General features: G+C 40.9%; 1 protein-coding gene across 1 annotated transcript in view; it reads left to right on the forward strand.

Moving 5' to 3' along the window:
• The first annotated feature begins 223 nt into the window (after positions 1 to 223).
• The window catches only part of ARG1 (arginase 1), a 28,126-nt gene continuing 14,323 nt past the window's right edge, over positions 224 to 14,026 (forward strand). The window contains exons 1-3 of the mRNA XM_040429145.1: positions 224 to 824; positions 2,598 to 2,670; positions 12,765 to 12,939. Coding sequence (XP_040285079.1) covers positions 765 to 824; positions 2,598 to 2,670; positions 12,765 to 12,939 — 308 coding nt within the window. The 5' untranslated portion in view covers positions 224 to 764. The remainder of the gene's footprint in view (positions 825 to 2,597; positions 2,671 to 12,764; positions 12,940 to 14,026) is intronic.

Consider the following 14,026-nt stretch of genomic DNA (forward strand, 5'->3'; position numbering starts at 1 on the left):
ATGCAGGAAAAACCTGCTTTGTTAATCAATGGCTGAGGTTGGTCATGGCTACGCCTAGTAATTGGCTGAGTGGGCATTTGCTACATGTAGACAGGGCCCACTTAGTGACTGACAGCTAAGAGACATATGGAGGGTGAGCGTCACTCAGTAAAAAGGACCACCCACTGGACTCCTAAGTTGAGTGCATCTCAACTTTCTCCTGATGGCAGATGTTGGAGTTCAACATGCCCAATGGATCGTTCTAAATGCTGCCTTCAGGACCTTACTGAAGGAACTATAATGCATGTTTATGGGAAAGTAGAGGGAGATAGCTGCCTGCTGAATATTTAGCTATCTTTGTGTATGGCCAGCTTAGAAAACAATTAAAACTCATTATTAGGACCAAATTTATTCACCAGTAGTGATTTTTATTAATTTTAGAGGGAAATACTCTTTGTGTAGAAAGCTGAATTTGCATATAAAAGAACTTAAAATGTAAAATTAGATGCTGCATTTAAACTTCACTTGATATAAATCACATAAAAATAAGCAGACGCAGATTAGTTTTGTGGAGGAAGTGGTCCACTAACTGTCTGCTTTTTAATGACTACATCACTGGGCAAATACAGGATTTCAGCAGCTGATGCTTTTTGAAAGAAACATGTTGCATAATTTTTGCTCCTGGGTGGAGATGTCACACCTCTAGACCTCCTAGTAATGCACAGTGGAAGTGTACAAAAGGAGAATGTTAGCAGTCAGACATACACAAAAGAGAAAGCAGCACAATGAGTGGAAGAGCTAAAAGATCAGTAGGGCTTGTCGGAGCACCTTTCTCCAAGGGCCAGGTAAGTGCATTCCTACAAGGCATACCAAATTGTGCATGTCACCACCTTAAGCTAGCACGTCAATGATAGTTCACATGAGCTCGAACAGTAAATGGGATAAAATCTAATACTTTATTGATATGCTTTAAAAATCTCTGGATAAAGTCCCAAATAATGATCAAACCTGAGCTTCTCAGGAGAGTGAGGAGGAATTTCTGACTCTGCCATGACTGACACAGTATGAAATATGTTCATGTCTTCACAGACACTGCTAAGTAGTCTACCCGACCCCGATGATTCTGACTGGAAAAAAAGAGTAGGGTCAATTCAGTGTAGTCAATGGACAAATAGTGAGAGAGCAGAACAGGATCAGTGTTAGGAACATCATATTGTTAGCAGCAATCACTTCTGATTCTCATGAGAAGATCAAGTCTGATCCTTATTGGGAAATTTATCCAGAGATTTTTAATGTATAATTACATTTTATCCTGTTTTAATAGGATTTAAGCTCAAGTGAATCAGTGGATTTCTTCTTGTGCAACTGAAGAGCAAACAGATATCACTGCATTCTGAGTGAAATTTCCACCATTAGCTAACTCAGAAATAGGCGGCATATAATATGTTACTAAACAGATTTTGCCTCTGATGGTGACATCTATGGCTGATTAGTTTTATTTTGTTTTGTTACACAGCATCATTATAAAAAAAATCTGATCATTATATTCATTTTTCTGCTGAACAGTTTTTTATGTTACCATCAAGATTTCCTAAGTTATTTGGTTTTCAGTCTAGGATATATTTTGAGTATTTTGTGTAAGTCTTAAGACGTGCTCACTAGTTGAGATACAGGGAGCGACTACACATGTGCTACACTTGAGCTGTGGGTCCTACACTAATTGCTAGGAGAAGACTTTGGGTTCATTTACCAGCATAAACATTTGGAAATGTTCCCATCATAAAAAGATTTCTCTGCCATAGATGTCCCTCCCAGGATAACCATTGACACATACTTTGTAGTAATAATGATCAAATCAGAACATTTGTAAAACCGAACACAAATGCTGAGGATATTTGTAGGAAATTGGCTTGTTTTTGTCTTCCTCTAGATCAATTTGCAGGATAACAGGCTGAACTGGGTGGACAGATTACTTTTTTTAGCCTTACAAACTAGGTTACTCTGCAATATAACTAGTCTAGTCTGGAGATGTCATTTGGAATGGTGTGAACACTGATAGTGAAACTCTTCAAAGAGGCACAGTCAATCTCATTGAATTAATGGCAAAGTAATTAAAAAAATAAAAATAAATCATGAGATCTAGTTATTAAACTAACTGAACTTTGGTAATAAGAATAGACCTACAGCAATTATCATGACTAGAATGCGTAATGTAATAAGAAGTATAATTCACACCACGTCTGGGCTGCCCGTTAGACACATGCAGTGAAAATCAAATAATATGCCATACAAAGCCCAATAGCCAACGGAGTTTCCATTTGGCAAGTAAATATATCTGGATCCCACAGTCCCAAATGCACTGAAAAGCGAAGTTGACTATGTCTTAATAGTATGTATGTACTCAGTAATATGCAAAAAAATAATAATTAGTAAATGCTAGCTGCGATTAGGACTGCAAGTTACAAGAATACAACTGTTCCATGTGGCTCTCTATTGCCGATGATGACCCTATAGACCTTCAGCTTCCTCATTAAAGTGTTAACGTTATACAGAACATAACCCTTAAAATAAAGTATGCAACTTGATATCATTTCAATCTCACTATGTTTTTTCTTTAGCCAAGAGGCGGTGTGGAAGAAGGTCCAATACATATCAGAAGAGCTGGGCTACTGGAAAAACTGAAAGAGCTTGGTGAGATATTAAGATTATTCTGTCTTGATTAGCTGGATTCAGCTAGACAAATGACAATTACAGGTGGGCGAGGCAACACATAAGCGACTATGGTGAGGCCAAAGACTGAAGTAGCATGCGGTTTTACTGTAAAATAGAGCAGTTTACAATGTGAACTTATAGAGCCGTGGTTTTTACAGATAAAATATGTTAAAAATCTGCAAAAAGCAGATTGCAAAAACTGTACTGTCACTAAGATGCCCTGGTCCCAACATGGCAGATGATGGTTACCAGAATTATCCCATAAGCAGCCCCCACTGCATAATGACATGCACAACATTGGAAACTACTGCATTTGCACAGTATTATTCAATGGAGGTGGCTGATGGATGGGTCTGTCACGTGCCCCTCCAGCGGCGCCCATGTAGAGACCAGAGCGCTGTGCTACGTGTGAGACTGTACTCGTCGAGGAGGCATCATTTTAGAAATGAGGACATTGGCACTGCTCTGGTAATAACATTTAAATGGCTGTTCCCTGCATATCTTCAAAAATAAGTAGAAAGTTGCCAACCATGTTAGTTGTGGTGGCGGTGCTTTTCCAGACAGACATTCGTAAATAAAAAGACTTTTTTTTAAGTAACGGTATGGCAATAGCGATAACATGCTTATGTAGGGACCCATCTGAAAGAGACTTGTTGCCATGGACAAATATTCTATACTTTCATCTCATGATCCATGCAGGATACATTGCTTATCAAAAAACTTGCAGGTGCTAAGATACACGCGGACTAGGGGTTATCCCATGATGAATGTAAAAAATGAAAATCACACATCATACAGTACATAATCTTTTTCTAACACTACTATATCCAACCTTGTAGCTCACATAGATCCAGAAATCACCGCAATCATTGGTTTTGCTTGATTTTCTTCCAGCTGGTAGTTTAGGTGGTATGTCCTTTCTGGTGCAGCTCCCTCTATGTCACAGCTCAGGGTGTGTGTCCTTTCTTAGGGGGTATGCCCCTTCTGCTACAGCTCTCTCTCTGTAACTAGTGATGGACGAACATCTGCCGGGACGGTTCGCGAACGAGATCAAATGTTCCCGAACCGCAAGTTCGCGGCGGGTCCCATTCATTTTAATGGCAGGCGAACCTGAAAAACCTTCAGCTCATATTTGCAGCCAAGAAATAATTACTAGAAGTGCACAAATAGTCCCACAACATGGACAGTGACATACCAGATGTATTATTCGAATTTGCGATCTCCATTCATTATTTTTTTCAATGCAAAATATCGTCAATATAATTTTCGCGTACGCGCATATGCACTATACAGTACCCAAATGCACTATAAAGAAAGTATATTGGTATATAACACCCCGCTTCAATCAGTATTTTTGGGGGGCGACTGGTATATCACACCAGTAGAAGTTATTTGTTCCAATAACGCTTGTCCCTCTATATACCTGCAGTATCGCAGCAGAACCGCACACAACTGCCGCACAATACAAATGCACTATAATATACTTTCTAACATAGAAAGTATATTATAACATTGTACAAGGAAGGCAATCCATTAGAATATACATAAAGATAAAACGTAACCTTTAATAATGTTACTATAAGGGTCCATTCACACGTCCGTAAGTGTTTTTCGGATCCGCAAAACACGGACACGGACCGCACATCGCCGACACTATAATACAAAATGCCTAATCTTGTCTGCAATTCCGATCAAGAATAGGACATGTTTTATTTCTTTTCGGAAACGGAAGCACGGATCCGCAAATGCGGATGCGGACAGCACATTCCGGCCCCATTGAAAATGAATGGATCGATCGGCACCCGTTCCGCATAATTGCGGAACGGATGCGGACCCATGAATGGAAAAGATATCCCTCAAAATTAAAATAAATGTAATTATTAAAGTTAAGCAAAAAGCATAGATGTGGTAGGCAATAACAAGTGCTCGGCGGCACTAAATCAGAAACCATATGTCCTACCACAATCCGGGGGGTTCCAGTGCACATCGATGAATCCCGGAGGGAAAGCAAAAACCATCTATCCCTGGGCTAGATGATGATGTGGTAGTGAAGGACAGGGTGGGCAAAGAACTGTCCCTGATATTGCCCTACAGGGGGGTGCTATTCTGGCCCTGATAGCCTAACCACAGACCACCCGCCCTGATAAGAGCGACCCCGTCCGGAACCTTACCCTATATAAAAATGGCCCTAGTAATCCCCTAGGCCCCTGACTTCCAGGTGATCACTATATAGATCTATGTGTTTTTGACTCATTATAAAAGTATATTATAAGTATATCGCACCCCTCTGTGTTTCACACCTATCGATAGCACACCTGTACTAGTGCTTAAAATGACTTTTGTGGCCCTATTAGCTAGCGTTTGGTGTCCCTAACAGTCTGTCCCTGCTCCACACAGCAACCTCTCCCTACACTGGCAAAACACTGAATGTAAAATGGCGGTCAGATCAGGTCTATTTATAAGGTAGGGGGTATGTCCATGTGCTGAAACGTCTCAATTTGCTGTCCTGTACCACCTGATGGATGTGTCATGGGTCAAAGTTCTTCACAATGTAAAAGAATATGGCGGGCACGAATATCTCCATATGTTTGCATGTTCGGCGAATCGCGAACACGCAAAGTTCGCCGCAAAATGACTGCCGGGCGAACAGCAAGGCCATCTCTATCTGTAACACCTTCTAACAGTAGATATGGCTGCTGGCAGTTGAAGGATGGAACTGAGCATGTGCATCAGCTTCAGCAATGTTACTTAAGTGGACAAAGAAATAGGGGGATTCAGATTCAGGTGACGGTTTGAATAATGTATATTTTCCATAAAAAACCCACATTAAAGGGGTATTCCAGTTATATAAAGTTATCAACTATCCACATGGGATAGGGGATAACTTAAATCAGTGAGGGTCATACCTCTGGGGGTCCCAGAGGTATGACCCCCACCGATCATGAGAGCGGTGGTCCCGAACCCCATGGAGCCCCCCGGAAAAAAAATGGAGCGGCTGGATGGGCATGCTTGCTGGTACTTTACTGATTTCTATAGGAGTTCAGGAGATTTCTATAGCAGTATAGGAGTGCTGTATTATATATCTCCAGAACTCCCACAGAAATGAATGGAGCGGCACACTCATGCCCAACTGGCCGCTCCTTTCATTTCAGGGTGCTCCATATTGGATGAAATTATTTTGTGATAAAAATAAATAAAAAAAATTCCCGATTTGAAATTTTATTTTACACAAATGATGACTCAGAACATCTTGTGCAGTCATTCATTTGCACAAATGAGATTCTGACAACACAATGTCCAGTAAATCAAAATTATGAAACTTCCTGCATGTTAATGCTTACCTCATGCTGTGATACGTGCAGATTTACACTGTAGTGATTCACGGCAGTGCTATTTTTTCTATCTAGACAGGCATGACACCCATCTTCTTTAGATTCCATTATTGTGCAAATTCCACTGTAAAAAAAAATTGGCACTAAATCATATCACAGCAATATAGGAAAAACCCTCTAATAAAACGTAACCATTAACGAAAAAAATCCATAAAACAACCAAATATACTAATATATATATATATATTCATCAGCAAAAGGCATTCTCTGATGAAAAAAAGTCAAAAAGGTATTTTATTCTCCCAAAGTGATTGTGACGTTTCAGCTGAACATTACAGCCTATACAAGGACATTACTATATATATATATATATATATATATATATATATATATATATATATATATATCTCCAGACGCGTGAATTGCATATAAAGCCATCAAATAAATATTATTTAATTTTAAAAAAACTCAAATACGTAAAGTGTATCAAGAAGTGATATAACCACACACATAATACATATTAAAAATTCATTATAAATATGACAATGATAAAAAGGTGCTGCAATCCATGATTTCCATAATAAAACCTTCATAAATTGTGAATTGCAGATGTTCCCCTCCTACTTTCTGTTCTGCTAGATCTATATTCTGGAACACATAAGCTGAAGCTGCCTAAATAAAGCAAACTAGCCTGAACCAGAAAAATGTTGATGGGCGAGTATTCTTATAATACGTCAATTGCTATCATATACAGTACATTCTGTAACATATTTACTGTACATCAAGCTTACTCTTATGTGTCATCGTGGAATGACCTATTGTTTAACCACCTCCGGACCGCCTAACGCAGGATCGCGTTCCGGAGGTGGCAGCGCTGCGCACAGTCACGCATATACGCGTCATCTCGCGAGACGCGAGATTTCCTGTGAACGCGCGCACACAGGCGCGCGCGCTCACAGGAACGGAAGGTAAGAGAGTTGATCTCCAGCCTGCCAGCGGCGATCGTTCGCTGGCAGGCTGGAGATGTGTTTTTTTTAACCCCTAACAGGTATATTAGACGCTGTTTTGATAACAGCGTCTAATATACCTGCTACCTGGTCCTCTGGTGGTCCCCTTTGTTTGGATCGACCACCAGAGGACACAGGTAGCTCAGTAAAGTAGCACCAAGCACCACTACACTACACTACACCCCCCCCCCATCACTTATTAACCCCTTATTAGCCCCTGATCACCCCTAATCACCCCTGATCACCCCATATAGACTCCCTGATCACCCCCCTGTCATTGATTACCCCCCTGTCATTGATCAACCCCCTGTAAAGCTCCATTCAGACGTCCGCATGATTTTTACGGATCCACTGATAGATGGATCGGATCCGCAAAACGCATCCGGACGTCTGAATGAAGCCTTACAGGGGCATGATCAATGACTGTGGTGATCACCCCATATAGACTCCCTGATCACCCCCCTGTCATTGATTACCCCCCTGTAAAGCTCCATTCAGATGTCCGCATGATTTTTACGGATGCACTGATACATGGATCGGATCCGCAAAACGCATCCGGTCGTCTGAATGAAGCCTTACAGGGGCATGATCAATGACTGTGGTGATCACCCCCCTGTCATTGATTACCCCCCTGTAAAGCTCCATTCAGATGTCCGCATGATTTTTACGGATGCACTGATAGATGGATCGGATCCGCAAAACGCATCCGGACGTCTGAATGAAGCCTTACAGGGGCATGATCAATGACTGTGGTGATCACCCCATATAGACTCCCTGATCACCCCCCTGTCATTGATTACCCCCCTGTCATTGATTACCCCCCTGTAAAGCTCCATTCAGATGTCCGCATGATTTTTACGGATGCACTGATAGATGGATCGGATCCGCAAAACGCATCCGGACGTCTGAATGAAGCCTTACAGGGGCATGATCAATGACTGTGGTGATCACCCCATATAGACTCCCTGATCACCCCCCTGTAAAGCTCCATTCAGATGTCCGCATGATTTTTACGGATGCACTGATACATGGATCGGATCCGCAAAACGCATCCGGTCGTCTGAATGAAGCCTTACAGGGGCATGATCAATGACTGTGGTGATCACCCCCCTGTCATTGATTACCCCCCTGTAAAGCTCCATTCAGATGTCCGCATGATTTTTACGGATGCACTGATAGATGGATCGGATCCGCAAAACGCATCCGGACGTCTGAATGAAGCCTTACAGGGGCATGATCAATGACTGTGGTGATCACCCCATATAGACTCCCTGATCACCCCCCTGTCATTGATCACCCCCCTGTCATTGATTACCCCCCTGTAAAGCTCCATTCAGATGTCCGCATGATTTTTACGGATGCACTGATAGATGGATCCGATCCGCAAAACGCATCCGGACGTCTGAATGAAGCCTTACAGGGGCATGATCAATGACTGTGGTGATCACCCCATATAGACTCCCTGATCACCCCCCTGTCATTGATCACCCCCCTGTCATTGATTACCCCCCTGTAAAGCTCCATTCAGATGTCCGCATGATTTTTACGGATGCACTGATAGATGGATCGGATCCGCAAAACGCATCCGGACGTCTGAATGAAGCCTTACACGGGCGTGATCAATGACTGTGGTTATCACCCCATATAGACTCCCTGATCACCCCCCTGTCATTGATCACCCCCCTGTCATTGATCACCCCCCTGTCATTGATCACCCCCCTGTCATTTATCACCCCCCTGTCATTTATCACCCCCCTGTCATTTAGCACCCCTCTGTAAGGCTCCATTCAGATATTTTTTTGGCCCAAGTTAGCAGAATTTTTTTTTTTTTTTCTTACAAAGTCTCATATTCCACTAACTTGTGTCAAAAAATAAAATCTCACATGAACTCACCATACCCCTCACGGAATCCAAATGCGTAAAATTTTTTAGACATTTATATTCCAGACTTCTTCTCACGCTTTAGGGCCCCTAGAATGCCAGGGCAGTATAAATACCCCACATGTGACCCCATTTCGGAAAGAAGACACCCCCAGGTATTCCGTGAGGGGCATATTGAGTCCATGAAAGATTGAAATTTTTGTCCCAAGTTAGCGGAACGGGAGACTTTGTGAGAAAAAAATTAAAAATATCAATTTCCGCTAACTTGTGCCAAAAAAAAAAAATTTCTATGAACTCGCCATGCCCCTCATTGAATACCTTGGGGTGTCTTCTTTCCAAAATGGGGTCACATGTGGGGTATTTATACTGCCCTGGCATTCTAGGGGCCCCAAAGCGTGAGAAGAAGTCTGGTATCCAAATGTCTAAAAATGCCCTCCTAAAAGGAATTTGGGCACCTTTGCGCATCTAGGCTGCAAAAAAGTGTCACACATCTGGTATCGCCGTACTCAGGAGAAGTTGGGGAATGTGTTTTGGGGTGTCATTTTACATATACCCATGCTGGGTGAGAGAAATATCTTGGTCAAATGCCAACTTTGTATAAAAAAATGGGAAAAGTTGTCTTTTGCCAAGATATTTCTCTCACCCAGCATGGGTATATGTAAAATGACACCCCAAAACACATTCCCCAACTTCTCCTGAATACGGCGATACCACATGTGTGACACTTTTTTGCAGCCTAGGTGGGCAAAGGGGCCCATATTCCAAAGAGCACCTTTAGGATTTCACAGGTCATTTACCTACTTACCACACATTAGGGCCCCTGGAAAATGCCAGGGCAGTATAACTACCCCACAAGTGACCCCATTTTGGAAAGAAGACACCCCAAGGTATTCTGTGAGGGGCATGGCGAGTTCCTAGAATTTTTTATTTTTTGTCACAAGTTAGTGGAAAATGCTTATTTTTTTTTTTTATTTTTTTTTCATACAAAGTCTCATATTCCACTAACTTGTGACAAAAAATAAAAACTTCCATGAACTCACTTTGCCCATCAGCGAATACCTTGGGGTCTCTTCTTTCCAAAATGGGGTCACTTGTGGGGTAGTTATACTGCCCTGGCATTCTAGGGGCCCAAATGTGTGGTAAGGAGTTTGAAATCAAATTCTGTAAAAAATGACCTGTGAAATCCGAAAGGTGCTCTTTTGAATATGGGCCCCTTTGCCCACCTCGGCTGCAAAAAAGTGTCACACATCTGGTATCTCCGTAATCGGGAGAAGTTGGGGAATGTGTTTTGGGGTGTCATTTTACATATACCCATGCTGGGTGAGAGAAATATCTTGGCAAAAGACAACTTTTCCCATTTTTTTATACAAAGTTGGCATTTGACCAAGATATTTATCTCACCCAGCATGGGTATATGTAAAAAGACACCCCAAAACACATTCCTCAACTTCTCCTGAATACAGAGATACCAGATGTGTGACACTTTTTTGCAGCCTAGGTGGGCAAAGGGGCCCACATTCCAAAGAGCACCTTTCGGATTTCACAGGTCATTTACCTACTTACCACACATTTGGGCCCCTAGAATGCCAGGGCAGTATAACTACCACACAAGTGACCCCATTTTGGAAAGAAGAGACCCCAAGGTATTCGCTGATGGGCATAGTGAGTTCATGGAAGTTTTTATTTTTTGTCACAAGTTTGTGGAATATGAGACTTTGTATGAAAAAAAAAAAAAAAAAAAAAAATCATCATTTTCCACTAACTTGTGACAAAAAATAAAAAATTCTAGGAACTCGCCATGCCCCTCACGGAATACCTTGGGGTGTCTTCTTTCCAAAATGGGGTCACTTGTGGGGTAGTTATACTGCCCTGGTATTCTAGGGGCCCAAATGTGTGGTAAGGAGTTTGAAATCAAATTCAGGAAAAAATGAGGAGTGAAATCCGAAAGGTGCTCTTTGGAATATGGGCCCCTTTGCCCACCTAGGCTGCAAAAAAGTGTCACACATCTGGTATCCCCGTACTCAGGAGAAGTTGAGGAATGTGTTTTGGGGTGTCTTTTTACATATACCCATGCTGGGTGAGATAAATATCTTGGTCAAATGACAACTTTGTATAAAAAAATGGGAAAAGTTGTCTTTTGCCAAGATATTTCTCTCACCCAGCATGGGTATATATAAAATGACACCCCAAAACACATTCCCCACCTTCTCCTGAGTACGGAGATACCAGATGTGTGACACTTTTTTGCAGCCTAGGTGGGCAAAGGGGCCCATATTCCAAAGAGCACCTTTCGGATTTCACAGGTCATTTTTTACTGAATTTGATTTCAAACTCCTTACCACACATTTGGGCCCCTAGAATGCCAGGGCAGTATAACTACCCCACAAGTGACCCCATTTTGGAAAGAAGAGACCCCAAGGTATTCGCTGATGGGCATAGTGAGTTCATGGAAGTTTTTATTTTTTGTCACAAGTTAGTGGAATATGAGACTTTGTAAGGAAAAAAAAAAAAAAAAAAAAAATCATCATTTTCCGCTAACTTGTGACAAAAAATAAAAAGTTCTATGAACTCACTATGCCCATCAGCGAATACCTTAGGGTGTGTACTTTCAGAAATGGGGTCATTTGTGGGGTGTTTGTACTGTCTGGGCATTGTAGAACCTCAGGAAACATGACAGGTGCTCAGAAAGTCAGAGCTGCTTCAAAAAGCGGAAATTCACATTTTTGTACCATAGTTTGTAAACGCTATAACTTTTACCCAAACCATTTTTTTTTTACCCAAACATTTTTTTTTTATCAAAGACATGTAGAACTATAAATTTAGAGCAAAATTTCTATATGGATGTCGTTTTTTTTTGCAAAATTTTACAACTGAAAGTGAAAAATGTCATTTTTTTGCAAAAAAATCGTTAAATTTCGATTAATAACAAAAAAAGTAAAAATGTCAGCAGCAATGAAATACCACCAAATGAAAGCTCTATTAGTGAGAAGAAAAGGAGGTAAAATTCATTTGGGTGGTAAGTTGCATGACCGAGCAATAAACGGTGAAAGTAGTGTAGGTCAGAAGTGTAAAAAGTGGCCTGGTCTTTCAGGGTGTTTAAGCACTGGGGGCTGAGGTGGTTAAACTACATTTTTATGTTTAACTATTTTAAAGAGTTTTGGGTGATATTTTTAGTCCCTGTTTTAATATTCATATTGAAAAAAAAAAACTGAAATGCTGCCGTTTTGAGTGTCCTCACATAATATCATAATAGACTGACACTTCCAGCTCTGTAGACATCTTCTCAGCAATCCCATTAACATCAGAGGCTGGATTACAATGGATGGTAACACCTATATAAAGATAACACAGAATCATACCATTCACAGTAGGAAATGGCCACAGCTTATCTACTCCACCTCCATTCTCAATCACCTCTGTACAGGTCACTGAGCATGTCTAGAACACTCTTCCATAGATATCAATGAACATCTCCTATGGTCTACGTGACTGAGCTCAGACAAGATATCTGCCTCTGTGATTGCATTTTCTGATTGAAAAAAGCTTTTGTTTATTAGTAAAAAAATATATACATGTGATTAATTCCTATATATAAGGCTATTGAAAGGAAATACATGATTGTCCTGATACAGGTATTTGTCAGCAAAACTGCGGAACACAACTGTCTCCTTGCCTTTTTACCATCACAAGCAGTCAATGTCCATACTGCTATGGGTTTCAGACCGTGTTCCTAGTATTTAGATGTAAATCTGTCCAGCAGATGCAGCTATGTTCCTTAGACAGATTTTAGAAAGCCCCTTAGCCATGCCCCAGACTATTCCCCAGTATAAAGAGTTCCTTTGTTTTGTCACAGAATATGACGTGAAGGACTTTGGTGATCTGCATTTTCCTGATTTACCCAGTGATGAACCATTTCAAAATGTAAAGAATCCACGGACAGTTGGTAAAGCTGCTGAAAAGGTTGCTAACACAGTTGCGGAAGTCAAGAAGAGTGGCAGAGTGTGCCTGACCCTCGGAGGCGATCACAGGTCTGGCTTTGTTTGATTTTCAATGAGTTTAAGTGGTTGAAACTATAGGAATTAAAAATAAACTGTATTATTCACATTGAGGGTAACTGTATGGCTTAGTCGGAAAATACACAACAATCTTCTGATGCCCTATAGCCTGCACAATACAGACCAAGAAGAAACATAACTGGAAAGTACAGCTATTAGGACACAAATGCACATTAAATCAGCATGTACTAATGCACCTCTATATTCCCCCTCCACCAAACTCTACATCTGACTACTGCAGTAGATACAAATTTCTACCTAGAAATAACAATATAGTAATAACAATGGTATCAAATATAATAAAGCAAGAGATTTTAAAGGGAACCGGTCACCTCTACTATGCTACCATCACTGAGAGTTTCTAAATGCTCATTGTGTTACCCTAAACATATAAATTACACTTTTAATTTCATTTGCAGACGAATTCAATAAGTATTATGCATTTTTGTACTTCCCGCCTTTTATGAAAATTAACATAAAAGAGTCATATCTTACTTGTGTGACCAGAGAAGTCATATTTTCAAGCTCTGACTCATCTCAGGTTAATTTGCATATGTATCAAATCGGTTTTTTTACACAATAAAAGCACACAGAGCTATGGGGACTGGGTATTGCAGATGTGCTAGCGGCCATTTAGCAACCCATGTCCTCAGCTCTATACCCAAAATCCAGGTTCCCTTTAAAGAGGACATGTCACCACCCCTGTCTGTTTTTAGTAACTACCCCATGTAATAACAATTCTGGAACATCTAATCTTATGACTCTATGTTGTGCCATTGCTTTATTATTTCTACTTGAATTTTATTAATAATGGTACACCAGTTAGGGTGTGTCCCTTCACAGTCTGAGACTGTCCAATTAGTGGTGCCAGTCTGTGCAAGAACACAATTCCAACTAGTAACACTCAGTTGTATCTTTGTTCATACAGTTCTAGTGGGAATAGTAGGGGAATGGAACTACATAAAGTTATTGCATGCTAAAACAGACATTTTAGAAGAGGTGACAGGTCCTCTTTAAAACAAAGTGCTAATTGTTAGTGTTTTCTGTTGGCTGTCCTTGA

This window comes from Bufo bufo, chromosome 4, assembly GCF_905171765.1.
Source record: "Bufo bufo chromosome 4, aBufBuf1.1, whole genome shotgun sequence".
Lineage (NCBI taxonomy): Eukaryota > Metazoa > Chordata > Amphibia > Anura > Bufonidae > Bufo > Bufo bufo.